The 13,956-nt window shown below is 39.7% G+C and overlaps 1 protein-coding gene across 3 annotated transcripts in view; it reads left to right on the forward strand.

The window, feature by feature from the left end:
* The window catches only part of LOC147708584 (uncharacterized), a 111,678-nt gene extending 102,290 nt beyond the window's left edge, over positions 1–9,388 (forward strand). For all 3 annotated transcript variants that reach the window (XM_086927257.1, XM_086927258.1, XM_086927256.1), the window contains 2 exons: positions 3,900–9,042; positions 9,180–9,388. In XM_086927257.1, the coding sequence (XP_086783383.1) occupies positions 3,900–4,447 (548 nt within the window). In that variant the 3' untranslated portion in view covers positions 4,448–9,042; positions 9,180–9,388. The remainder of the gene's footprint in view (positions 1–3,899; positions 9,043–9,179) is intronic.
* The last annotated feature ends 4,568 nt before the right edge of the window (positions 9,389–13,956 follow it).

Below are 13,956 nucleotides of genomic sequence, written 5' to 3' on the forward strand. Positions count from 1 at the left end.
GGGTTTTCAAACAGTTGTTGGTAACCTATGTTATGCATACGGGATTCTACATACGCTAGACACTGACTAGTTCTGCCTTTGTCACAAAAAAAGCGGTACAAAAGGGGGTGGTGATGGACGGAGCATCTGAACCAATCAAACACTCACACCCAGTAAACAGATCTGGGTTTAATCCATCACTGTTCTTTAGCCCACTCTGCCACCCCAGTTCAGACATGGCCATATGCAAATCAGTCTGACCCTGTGCCTCATGGGAACAGTCCAGCCCGAACTGCCAAGCCATGCCTTCCCTGGACCGGAAACAAGCTTCCTAGGACTGGTTTCTGGCATTACCGCCTTCTTCAGCCAGGCTTGCTTGAATCCAGTGGCAAAGTGAGCAAGGGACTCACGTCTGAGCATACCCTGCCAACTTATGGCAAACAAAGCGGTACATAAGGGGGTGGTGATGGACGGAGCAAGATTGATTGGGAGGTGCCGTTGCTGCACCCACGTTGGTTTGGCATCAAGTTGCGCCTACGTTTGATACTATTTAAAATATGACATCAAGGGGCCGATTCCGATTCCGGAAAAACCGCTCCGAATAGCCGTTCGGAGCATTTTTCCCGTACGAATCGTACCCTGCAACGTCCCACGTACGTACGACGAAGTACGATGCGTACCAGGAGCCGTACTCCGTACGAGTCGTACAGAGACCGTACGACTCTAATCTCCGTACGATTCTCCCTCGGAACTCGCTGTACGCGACATCTGTACGGTTCGCGGCTGTTTTTTACGACCCAGCAAGTACGATAGGTGTCGGTATGCACCGTACAACCCTTTTTCTACGGGAGCTGAAAACAGCCGTAAAAGCAGAGTTCGCGCCGAAACAGGTACGGAACAGCCACCCCGGGTATGGTGCATACCCGCATGATCGCAGGGGTACGGTGCGTACCCCTGCGATCATGGGGTGTTCGAGCCAATACCCCATGTGCGATGGGTGTACCCATCGTACATGGGGTACGGCTGGTACACCCATCGTACATGGGGTACGGCTGGTACACCCATCGTACATGGGGTACGGCTCGTACACCCATTGTACATGGGGTACGGCTCGTACACCCATCGTACATGGGGTGTATGGACCGTACGGTGTGTATGTGTTTGTGTGCTTTTCCGTACGACTCTCCCTTACCTGATGTGGACCGTACGAATCGCATCCTCATACCCCGGTCCGGATCGTACTTGTCGGGTCGTACGGCATGTGTACGGAGCATACGGCATGTGTACGAGTCATACGGTTCACGGTTTTAGCATTGCAATACGTACGGATCACGACGATTCAGACGGATTCACGGAATACGGATCGTACTACGCGACTCGGACGGACGGGTGCGATTCGTAAGGAGAGGGCTCCGGATACAAATCGTACAGACCACCAAGTGTATTACGACCGCCTTAGACTACTATCAATGGGGAGGGTGCCTTTACTGAATGGCTTGTGATGTGTAGAGGCTGTATGATCATTTATGCACACGCTCTGGGAATGCTCCCATATACAAATCTATTGGAGAGTATAAATCAGGAGATCTGACATTCTAAAGGTGCCACTTCCGCTTCAACCAAGGTAGATATTACTGGGGATCCCAAATGACACTGATATTCCACGCTCTAAGCTCCTCTATAGCACTCTTGGTTTAATGGTAGCCAAAAGAGATGTGGCGAAGCACTGGGGAGTGCCGGAAACCCCTACAGTACACAAATGGAGTTGGTGATGGACATATACATGGTCGCAGAAAAGGTGACTTACCGCAGCAGGGGATGCCCCCAAATATTTACCAAGATATGGGCATGGTAAAGAGCACATTATTGGCAGGGGTCAGCAGAAGTTATTTTTGGGGTACCCCCTGGCTCGACAGCTGTACAGTCCCAAGCCAGCTGAGGGAAGTTTGATATGCTTCACAATTAACACTTTATTTTCACTATTTGTCAAGGTATGCAATGTCTGACATTGCTCAATCGTATTGTATCACTGTTATCCGTGGACTTTGGCTCATATTGCGCGTAACTGTATTACTCTGTTTGTTTATATTTTAAAGCAAAAATAAAAACATATTTAAAAAAAAATTATCTATATTGTAAGGGACAGCGATGTCAGTGTGTGTCCTTATCCCCAACAAAATTCAAAATAAAGTTGTTAAAAAATATATATATACGTGAAACTGCCACGGCATAAGCCGTATATACAAACGCACAGAGTATAGTATGCTATTTTTTTCCAATGCTGAGGGAGAGGCGGGCATCATGAACTACTCAAGGCTTTGTCTTTTGTGAGTCCCTCCCCACACCTGCAGGAAGTGACCCAACTAGGGCCACCCAGGTCACCACTGACCACCTCTCAGCCTTCCATACTTAGGCCCTCATTAGGATGGGGGACGGACCTGCGTCCGTCCACCACCCCTGAGTAGTAGGGACCGTCCGCAGGGGCAGCGGTGGTCTCTCCATGCAGATTAGGATGTGACCGCCACCCTGGCGGTCACATCCTCTATTTTTAACATTGCGGCGGGTGCGGCTTCAACCTGCACCCGCCGCAATGGTAAAAATGCATACATTGCATTTGTATGCAGAAAGTGGCAGGCACCGTGCGGTGCCTGCCGATCTTTGCATACAAATGCAGGGGGGTACCATAGGTACCCCCCATGTGCACCCCTCACCCCCCCTTTACCCAGGGGGCCCGCAACGGTCCCCTTGCAGTGAAGTTCCACATGCTTTTCCACGGCGGAAAACCCGCCGCGTAAAAGCATGTTTCAAAGCCCATCCTAATATTGCTGGCGGTGTCTGAGAGACACCGCCACCATATTAGAGCTTTTCCGCCGCGGTTGTAAGCCAACCGCGGCGGAAAAGCTGCAGACGGAAACCAGGACCCACCAGCCATCCTAATGTGGCGGTGGGTCTTTGGTGGGTCCGCTGCGGTGTTTCCGCATCCTCCGGGCCGGCGGTGGCTTCCGCCGGCCCGGAGGATGCGGAAAAACCGCAATCATAATGAGGCCCTAAATGTCAGAGAAACAGTGGAGAATATTCACCAATAATCATTTATGATGAACTCTCCGTCTGCACAGTCTTCGAGAGAGTACTACAGAAGGAAGTGAGGAACAGGTAAGCATAAAGGCATGTTATATGCATTGCACAATTGATTAATTACACACCCATAGTGGAATTTTCCTAACAGATGTGGGCAAACAGCGAAAAGACAAGACAAAAATCAGATAGAAAACAAAGATTTCTATTCTCGTATCTTGCATAGCTCAGAGCACTTTTAAGACCGTTCCTCCCTGGGTTGCGATCAAACTGCCAGACAGGTGGGAGAGGGCTTTTACTGAGAGAAAGCTATGCACTGGCACAAACAGTTCTTTGTTGCAGAAACGAAACTTAGCAAGGAGCATTTCTCGGAATCGATCAGGATTAGTTTTGAATAGTACATGAAATGGCGCCTGAAGAAGAAAATGGCGTACCAAATGTTAACTTATATATGGCATTAAAGAGTATCAACAAACACAATCTAATACACTCAATAATGGTAATAAATAACATCTTACACTCTGCTCATCTGCATAACTACTATATACATTATGCTTTGTAAATATTTTATAATGTTGCTTCTGCCTTTTAACTGAGTCTATTTCATTTTCTACTGGGAATATTCACTTGTTTGTCCAGTGTTGTAGTGTTTCAACCTTTTTTAATACTGCTTCCTATTTATAAACAATTTATTTATTTATTGCTCTGGAAAAGTGACAAAAAATGTTTATACTTGCATTAAGTGTACTGAGGAATAATAAGAGAAGTGGTGTTGTAAAATATGTGAAGGCTTGTTTTAAAATATCCAAAGATCTAACAAAGGCAATCTAATTTTTCTCCATAAGGCAATGATCTCATGCTCGAGAATGTGAGCAGAGAAGACTCTATGAATCGTGTTGAAACAAAGGCACCAGGCAAAGCTTTGTTGGAAAAAGGGAAAGTTATGGTATTCGAAATTTCGCAAAAAGGAACATACTCCAGCAGCCCACTATTTTCAGAAATGAGTGAGAATCATAGAGAAAAGATCAACACTCAAGGTGAAAGCGGTTACAGTAAAGCATTAAAGTTTAAAAGAAATCTGGAATCTCACAAAAGTAATAGGAAGATCAATCTTATAAAGTACCAGAGGACGAGAACAGGTCCTCGGTCTTATCAGTGTACTGAATGTGGTAAAGCTTTCACTTGTAAGACCCACCTAGTTCGGCATCAAACAAAACATACAGGGGAAAAACCTTACCAATGTGATGAATGTGAAAAGAGCTTTACACAGAAGGGAAGTCTTACTATTCATCAAAGAATACATTCAGGAGAAATGCCTTATCCATGTTTGGAATGTGGAACGAGCTTCCGAGAGAAAAAACATCTTATGGGACACATTAAAAAATTCCACTAGTTATGATGTGCGCAGTCCAGAAGTGTTGCAAAACTAACACATCACAGTTAAATTCACCTGCAATTTTGCTGTAAGTATTAATATACATTGCCCAACCCTGCCGAGGCACAAGAAGAAGGTTCATGAGATTATTATGCACATGCAGAAAATGTAACCCTGAATGGCAGCATGAACCATGAGAGGCGGCAAATATGATAAAGCTTTCAATTTGAAGAAACATTTTTATACTCCATTGAAGACTCCAAGCACCTTTCTTGCTTCTACAGAACTAACAATAAAATAAAAACATGTTGCATAAAAGTAGAAATACTGGAACAGTACCTGGGAAAAGTATGTGGATAGAATGATTTAAGAAAAGGTTTGAATATACATATGTAGGTAAAATTCACAGAGTTTTAACTGGAACTTACAATAAGCTCAAAACTGTATGGAGTGTTTTCGGGGTTTTACAACAGGTGAGTCAGTTCATGGTTTTTGCAAAGGGCTGTAGGGTTTTTGCAATCCTCAGAGTGTGCACAGTTAAAGTAAATTGCAACCTGTAAAAAGTCTGTATATATATATTCTCGGTGTAATCCACAAATATACCACAGAACATTACACACGTTGACACTAAAAGTAGGAAATCTAACAGAAAATACAATCCAACTGACTACAAGAACAGGGTAAAATATGACCTGAAGTCATATACACATAAATCCATATTTATTTTAAAACTACTTTAATCCCTGCCAAAACTGGTCTATAAATGTCCAAGAATTTGACGGATGTTTATTTTTCTTCTTATCAGACAAGGCAAATTGCCCAAAAACACAGTACCTGAAATCCATACTGTTCATCGGAATAAACTCATAATAGACATACTCACGTTTTCTACTCGTCAAGTATGCTCATGTTCTCATTTAAATGAAATGGCAATGATCAAGGATCCTGTGGAATTAACAATTTGCTAATGCAGAAGGAAATATTTGCTCAGAGCTTTCAGTAATACCACGATCTCAGCAGAACCGCACCAATACTACAGAAAGCAAAACGCATCTTAAAAAATTGTACATTATGACAAAGTACTACTCAACTCAGCCACAGTGATGAGCAGATACATCTATAATTAGCTCTATCATAACAGAGTTTATTAGCACTGCCAACATACAGATGTGCACAATACAGCACCAAAGCCAACTAGATGGCATACCACTGCTATCTCATTAGCACAACCTGTTCACCACACCAGGATGCCCATTAGACCCTTTCTGAACCAGTTAGCCCTCACATATGCACAACATTGCATCAGTGCTAGATATTTGACTTTAATGCAAGGCTACATGATTAGCTAACAGTGTCTTTTAGACTATCAAACTAGGCAATGCAAAAACACTTACTCCTGTGAGATTAAATAAATGGAAAATTCTTTCAGTACAAGCTTCCATACATATAGTACAGTAAATAAAGTAATTACCTTATGTCACACTTTCTAGTTTTCTCATTACCTAATACGTCTTTTTTTAAACAATGAACTGTATAAATTAATCTTCTGTAACCGTAGGAAAGTGGATTGTTCTTTGGTGTGGACAAATGTCCACCTCAAAGGATATGGCCACCACCTGCTAGATGATACACCTACCAAATAAAATAAATCTGTGCTCAACCCCATGTAACATGAAACAAAGCAGTCAAGCGAATATCAAAGGCAATGTGTAAGGTTTTTAAGCAATGGAGACGCAGTAGAAAAAGTCACAGAAAACTCAATAAAATTCCACAACCAATTTTAAAATAAAGAGAAACCTTTTATGAGTAAAATACAACTAAAATGTCCTAAAAGGCTTGCACAGGGAAATGGAAATAGTAATTTTTAAAGATTTAAGCCAAAAATCTCAAAGCGGCAATGTCTATGTACACAGTAGACCGTGACCTAGGCACAATTTGAGGCTGATTGCTGTGGAGCCCTTGTTGTTTACACCAAGTGACTTGGTCTCTGTGAAAGACTAAAAGTAAAAAAGTTTCAAAAAGTTTCAAAGTCCTAATTCAAAAAGTGACTTTGTTGTGTGTTTTGAAGAAAAATGTGTCTCCCTGCAGGGCAAATACGAAATTACAATCAGCACTGTGGAACTCCTAGTTGAATGCCTGGAGCCAGGTCATCCCACTATGACTCTTGAGCTTTTGAGGTTTTTTGCTTGAAAAGGGGTCTAAGTCCAAAAATAGATAGGTGCTTTTTTGTTTTTCCACTGATGCTGGAGCTTTTATGGGGAAAGACTCTGAAATTCAATCTGATGCAGTGGAACTGCAGGTTATGTATTTTTCACAGTAGGTGCCCTTGACGCTGAAGCACACGTTATCTAAAGTTTCCAAAGTTTTCCCTGATGTCCATGGACCACAGGAATACACTTCAACACCACCCATGACATCAGGGGACACCTAGAAACTCTAAGGGTGCCAGGCAGAGCCCACATAAAAATGCCATTCCAAGTTCCGATGGTGACTAGTCTGCTGGGAATTGGAGGAAAAAGCCTCTTTCAGTTTTTATGTCTTTGTAGCCACTTAGAAGGCCAGACAACTATCCCTTGGAATCTATTTATTTTTCCCGGGTACAAGGGGAAGCAAGTTCAGTCTTACAGAGATCCTCAAAGGTCCCAGCCAGCAGGTCTAGTCCTCTTCTGTAGATCCAGAAAACGTTCAGTGGAGGCAGGTGAGGGTCCAGCTTTCCATGGTTCACCAGTCTGTGGGTTACGGAAACTCCTGGGAACTCCTTAATCAATAGGGTAAATGTTCCCGGGGATAGTACTACCCACTTTTTCAGTAGTTCCGGTTTAAAACTGTCATGCAGACCCATTCACTCTCAAAGTCCAAGATGGGGAAATCCATAATCCCCTTGTGCAGAGCGTTTGTGCCCATTCAGAAATGTGGCCAGGGTATCGCGCAGTTCCTTGCTCTGTGGCCACTCAAAAGGAAACTGGTGATTTTGGAATGTCTGTGCAGCAGGGTTTAAGCTGTTGTTGTCAGGCTACACAGAATAGGCCTTAAACCACATTTTCACTGCTACTGAAGATACTGTAACAGAAAGAACTGGTCTGACTGGAGAGCAAATATAGATCCCACCCAGACCACCAGAGGTACAGAGCTTTGTAGCAGATTCTCAAAGAACAATGTAATTCAGGTTACCAGATCCACAGTAGTAAAGGATGAAAACAGTCTAAAAAAGAACCTGTATCTTGTGTGGGCAGTCATTGGTATCCTCCATGGAGTATATCTACCCATCACAAAGCCCCAGTCTTTGAAAACACTTGAACATATTACACACACATCAGGTCATCAGGTTGGTGGGAAGATCCAAATTATGAGACATATGTCGAATTTTACAGTACAGAGGATGATAGACCTTCTTCTCTCCAGTGATACAGGTAAAAGGTTTGCATCTCAGAGGCTAGAATAGACTGCAATCAACTGTTATTCACCTGATAGCCGGGATCGTGGGGAGCAGTTGCCACCCTCGGCTATGAGTGGGAGCACACTTTGTGTATGCCCCTTGAGCATAGCATAGACTCTGCAGTCTGTCTCAAACACATGGCATGCCTCCAGAGGCCTAGTGGATTGCCAAGTACACTAGAAATAAGAGGACATGCCAAAAAATGTTGAACAGAGGCGAAGGATTTTCCATGCCTTGAGAGGACCTTGGTCCATACAGCACATCTTTTAATATTAAGGGATTCTGTTACTGTGTCAATTGTGTTCTGTAATGTGTTAGATTTTTTCTGTGTTATCAAAGCTTGTTGCATTTGTTTCTTTTACTTGACAAACAGGGTCTTCTTCTAAATGCATTGTCTTGCACCTTTTATTTACCATACAACTAGTGGAGACTGTTGGTAGGTTTTCGTCCTTCGTGCTACTCAACTAGCTCCGAAAGCAGAGACATATTACTCTTTGAACACTAGGATGAAATGCAGGTCCATCAGATTACTAGGACAATCCTACAACGGACAGTAAAGTACATAAGGACATGATGTAAAAACAGGAGGAAAAGTAACAGAAAGGTTACTAATTAACCAATTGATAATTCAAAGTGTTGATAAAATTACTGGAATCATCTCTTGCATATTCATTGCTGTATCAAGGATTGAAGCAGATACAAGCGTATTCTGCCAGTAATGTGCACTATTTTTGCAAAGGATTAGCACTTTAGAGTGTTTAAGTATGTGGGTGGTTTATGGCATAGGGATACATTCATTAAAAAAATGGGGATTCTAAACAGCCTAATAGCTTAGAGAGATTTGGGAAAACAGTTGCACTTAGGGTATGATCTAGTGGTGTCAGAAAAACAAAACACACATTATGAGTGTTTTGTTTGAGTGTTCAAACATCATCTTGTTACATTGACATTATTGTGAAATATATATTTAATATCACAAGATGTTAATCAGATACGTTGACCTATAATACATAATGAGCAAACCTTGCTTATCATTTTCTAAACAAAATATTCTCTGTAATTTATTAGAATACACTAAAGAGATATTGGGGATTTAATGTTCCCACTACTAATATATTCCTTGCAGAGAAGAAGACTAGTGCACTTTAGAGCTCTCCTATTATGCATTTAACCCCTTGTATGCTGGTGACGAACCCCAGCCGTCATGCACTACGGTGCTCGTGTGCTGATGACGGCTGGGGTTCGTCATGGCCCGCCCCTGGTCGTTTGTTTACCGTACAGCGGCGGAAACGGGCCAGCAGCGAAGGGGTTAAGCCAAACAAAACTCATTTCTTACAATCAGATATACAAGAGATGGATCTGTCATGATATAAAAAGTGCTTCCTCTGATCGTGACCTTTTGTCTGAACAACACAAGATGCTAGTGTGACCTTATTTAGGTGTGCTCGCATGATGTGTTGTTAGATGGGTTTACCACTTTTTGGCTTTGTTACCTTTAATAAAAAATATTTTAAAACAATAAAGTGAGTGTGTTTTATTAAACATAAGGAACATCTAGTACATTTATCTAAAAAACCCTTATTCACATAAAAGATTTGTTTTAACCAATAAATGTAAACACTTTTTTAGAGATTTCAGTTTTTTTCCAATTTTGTCTTCATGCCTTTCTGAACTTGTGGAACCGCTAATGTCCTTCCTGGCAGCTCTTACTTCTATGCCCCACCTTTTACCACAAATTCCTAAACTAATTTTCCCTTCTTCCATATGTTCCTCCTTGTAAAAAGTAACAAAGTAAAAAAACAGTAATAAAAGTTCCTAAATTTTTATCAATTCTTGAAAAATAATCTCTTAAAATTCAGTAATGATGTTCAGCTGCACAGTCACCACAGAACAATCTAGCTGCATGATTCAGGAAATGAATATTATTTTCTAGCACTATCCTGGTATTGGCCAGATATACTAACGCCTGGCAAGAAAAAACACTGACAAAAGTTTCTAAGGAACCTTTGAAGTCTTTAGTGAATATACTGCAACAGATAAGAATGACAAGTAAATTGCATGAGCTCTTGAATATTGAGAAATACTGCATTTTCTTTCAGGGCATAGTTCAGTTCACAATGTTGCAAGATATGTTGTCATCACTTAAATGAACACAAATGAAAGTCGTTTTACTCTTGCTTAGGAAGAGGATTTTAGTTTAAAAAAATGTTTTACTCATAGTGAGCCCAATTTTTACTCCTCAATTTTCGAGAGCTAACCATTTTGTTGATGTGTTACAAAAGCGTAATCACCCCTGACAAAGTCTCTATTAAGTTCCATGGACTGAAGTGGTATACATGGTGCCATTCACTTAAACAATCATGAAAATTACTAGGAATTGAAAATAGTTTGAAAACTGATTATCATAAGCTCTAAGAACAGATATTTGTTAAGAACTAAATATGAGTTCATACATGAAAGGTTGTATGTAGCTGATTTCAATGTATATCAGGGCTATCTGAGTTTAAACTGCAATTGGAGAACCAAAGTATCAGTCTCAAACGACTTACAAAATAATAAACAAAAGCAGAAAAAACAAGCAAACATAAAAAAGAAACAAGATTTCTGTCTGAGAATAAGTATCATACTGCATTTCAGAAAATTAACATATGTTTTAGCAAAGCTTCAATCTAGCTGTTCACAGATTTACAGTATAACACAATACGTTTCCAAGAAAATACAGTACAGTAACAAGCTGTTATGCTTTTAAAATTCTTTGTGTTGATTGTTACCGCACTTATAGTGGTCTACCTACATTGTGGTCAAAACAAAAGTTGAAAAAACAGCTCCCTAAGAGGCAGGCGAAATTGAGCACATTAGCACATTAGCCAGTGTTTCACCACTTTCCTGAATCCATTAATGAGTGGGTGCAACAAATGTGGACCAGGTATGAATTCCATGGACAGCAAACCTTCAGTCCCTGCATATTTTATTCTTCATCATCTTATCATATGTCCACCTATTCTCAGTCCTGTGCACTATTTCCCCTTCGACGTACACCCTTGCCGTACTGTGACTTCTAAAACTCGTATTTTGGCATTTGCTTTACTTCTTTTATTTGATATTTTCTCCTTCTCTTAGAGGTGTTACAAACGCCATCCCCATTCAGTGAAACTGCAACAAACTTTTAACATGACTTTCTTGTGGGTTTTTATCACTCAATATTAATTACAATAGTGGGATTGTTTATTATCTTTCATCCTATGAAGTTTTGTAAATGTCACTGTTGCAAAAGGGTGTATCAGTAAGTCTGCATCCAACAATCCTAGATTTCCTTATAAAACAAACGGAATTTAATTTAGTGAAGTTGACATCGGAAAACTACTGTTGACCAAAATGAGTAACAATAAAGAGAATTGTGATGAATGAGATACCTTGTGTAATTCCTGGAGAGTTAAGAGAGCATCAATAAACACCTCCAGGAATCTCTTACAGTGGAACCTTTTTTAAATAGTATTGAAATGGCAATAAAAAGAGCGCATATAAAATGTTCAAACCAACATGTGAGTGCTCATTTGTCTGGATCAGTGAGATAATATCATGGAAAAGAATATTGATTCACTGAAAATATTGTTTGAAAAAAATCACCAACCTATACTTAATTAACATAAACACATATATCGATGACCAAAACATTGCAGTTAAAAATATCTATTTCTACTAATAATCAACAACATAAATATTGGGAACAAAAATGTCTCTATAAAAAGTAAAAATAACCAAGTAACTCTATAAAATGTAAAAAAAAGAAGTACAGAAATACACAATATTTACTATACTGATTTCCTAACAAATTTAGCAAAATATAACAAAATACTATAATCACTGTATTTTACTTTAAACAGCAAATACAGTTCAATTCAGCATAAATTAATAAATTGTCTAACTACATTATTTAAATATATCCTTATGATAAGCCTCAAACAAGTAAGATACAATTAAACTATGTTACAATAAATAAAGCAATTAACAAATTATAAATACTGAATACAATGAATATAATATAAATAGTCAACATTCATAAAATTAAAATATATACAGAAGAACACAAAAAACATAAATATATATTAAAAATTAAAACAAAACCACTAATTAGAGTCCACCATAAAAGGTAATAAATAGTAAAAAAATCTAACTTGACCATAAAAGCACCCATAAAGCAAACTAACCAATACAAATGCTTAAGTAAATAACAATGCAATATAAAAAGAACTGAACTGTTTACATTCACCACACCAAAAACACCAAAGCTGCAAGACAACAACACTCTGCTGGATTGTCAACAGAAAACCAAAGAAGAAAACTGAAAGAAAATATTCAACTACCTTCACAAGTAACTAAAACATTTAACTTAACATAGTTGAAAGCAACTTATTTGTAAACCTTTATAGTACAAATAACTACCTAAACTCTCAGTTTTTATATTTGTACCAAACATCAGGTACTACAGAAAATGTACAGTATGACCTACAACCTACAGAACCACCAATAAAATTAAGCAAACTAACATCCGGAGAAATACCTGCTATAAGTAAGTGAAATAAAAGCACTTCTAACCATCAATTAAATGTAAAAAATAAAAATAAAATTCCTCATCCCCTACAAACTACCCAAAAACTAACATTTTATATAGAGCTAATTCAACGTTTACCCCCAACCGCAAACAAACCACCTAATCCACATTAGAACACCTTTAATGGAAAACTGAAAAAAGAACCGCAGTTACAATCAACAACACATAAGTAAGTATAAAATGTAGAACAATTGTCGTAATATTTTATGTACATTAGCAAAGCAAACGTAGAATATTACAATTTATCTAACTATATTATTAAACCATTTTTAAACACTGGCAGAAAGAGCAACATATATCACATTACATAAAAGTAAACAATTGCTCATGTGCATGGTCTACACTTACAGCCAAGAAAGCACAAGCAACGAGAATGTTAATTTGGACTGAACAAATTACTACTCTATGCTTGTTATGGGAGGGCTGGTAGGACAAATTATTTTGTTAATGGGAGCGAACACAACCACTCCACAAATGTCATCGAAATCGAAGTAAGACATGTAGTTCAAGATTTAAAAGAGGCAAGCACTAGTTCCTAAGATCCGTCTACTAAAATTCTAAAATATATACCCCTTAAGGTACCTGAACACATCACAGGACAGATAAAATAAGAATGGCACCATTGATATTCCTGCATCTCCTAAAAGATACTAAGCCATCCACATTGCTGAACATTTAACCACCACACATAATGATGAACCCTTCCTCCTACATGATAACCTTAATTATGACAAGCACATTTTTATATTTGATACAGCAGATAACTTAAGACTAAGCTAATGTCAATCATGGATGATAGATGGAACATTCAAACTGTGCCCTAGACCATTCACTCAGATACACACCATAGATGGTGAATATAAAAACTCTAATATACTCCTCACATAGCTTAGGTACCTAACAAACAGAGTAGCACTTACTATGAACTACTAAACCATATTGTAATTAAAACAAACAACTACTCCCTACATAAAATAATAAAAGACTTTAAACAAACAATGATAAAACCAATATTCAAACTATAACTCCACAAAGCAATTCAAGGCATTTATTATTATTGTAATCAAAGCATTTGGAGAAATCTCCAACAATCTGCACTAAAGGCCCGATTATGAGTCTGGCAGTCCTCAGACTGCCAGACTCGCAGTGGTGGCGGTCCAGCCACTGCCGCTCCAGCGGTCTGACCTTATGAATTGGGTGGTTGGACCACCCTGGGGCCACCGCCATGGAACACCCATTCACTGGCAGTTTTGCTGTGGTCAGAGGCTTCAATATGCTTGGCTGGGCCGTCATGGTTCCGCAAAGCATATTACGAGTTTCCTCTCCACCAGCAGTGTCATGGAGGTTCCCCCTCCATATACACCGTGGTGGAGAGGAAACAAAAGGGGCCCTGTGCCTCCTTTGCATGTGGATGCACACAGGGGGGGCATGACCTGTGTGCATGCAAACCAGTTCCCGCCCGGCATGGACTTTCGAGTC

Source organism: Lissotriton vulgaris, chromosome 6 (genome assembly GCF_964263255.1).
Source record: "Lissotriton vulgaris chromosome 6, aLisVul1.2, whole genome shotgun sequence".
NCBI classification, from domain to species: domain Eukaryota; kingdom Metazoa; phylum Chordata; class Amphibia; order Caudata; family Salamandridae; genus Lissotriton; species Lissotriton vulgaris.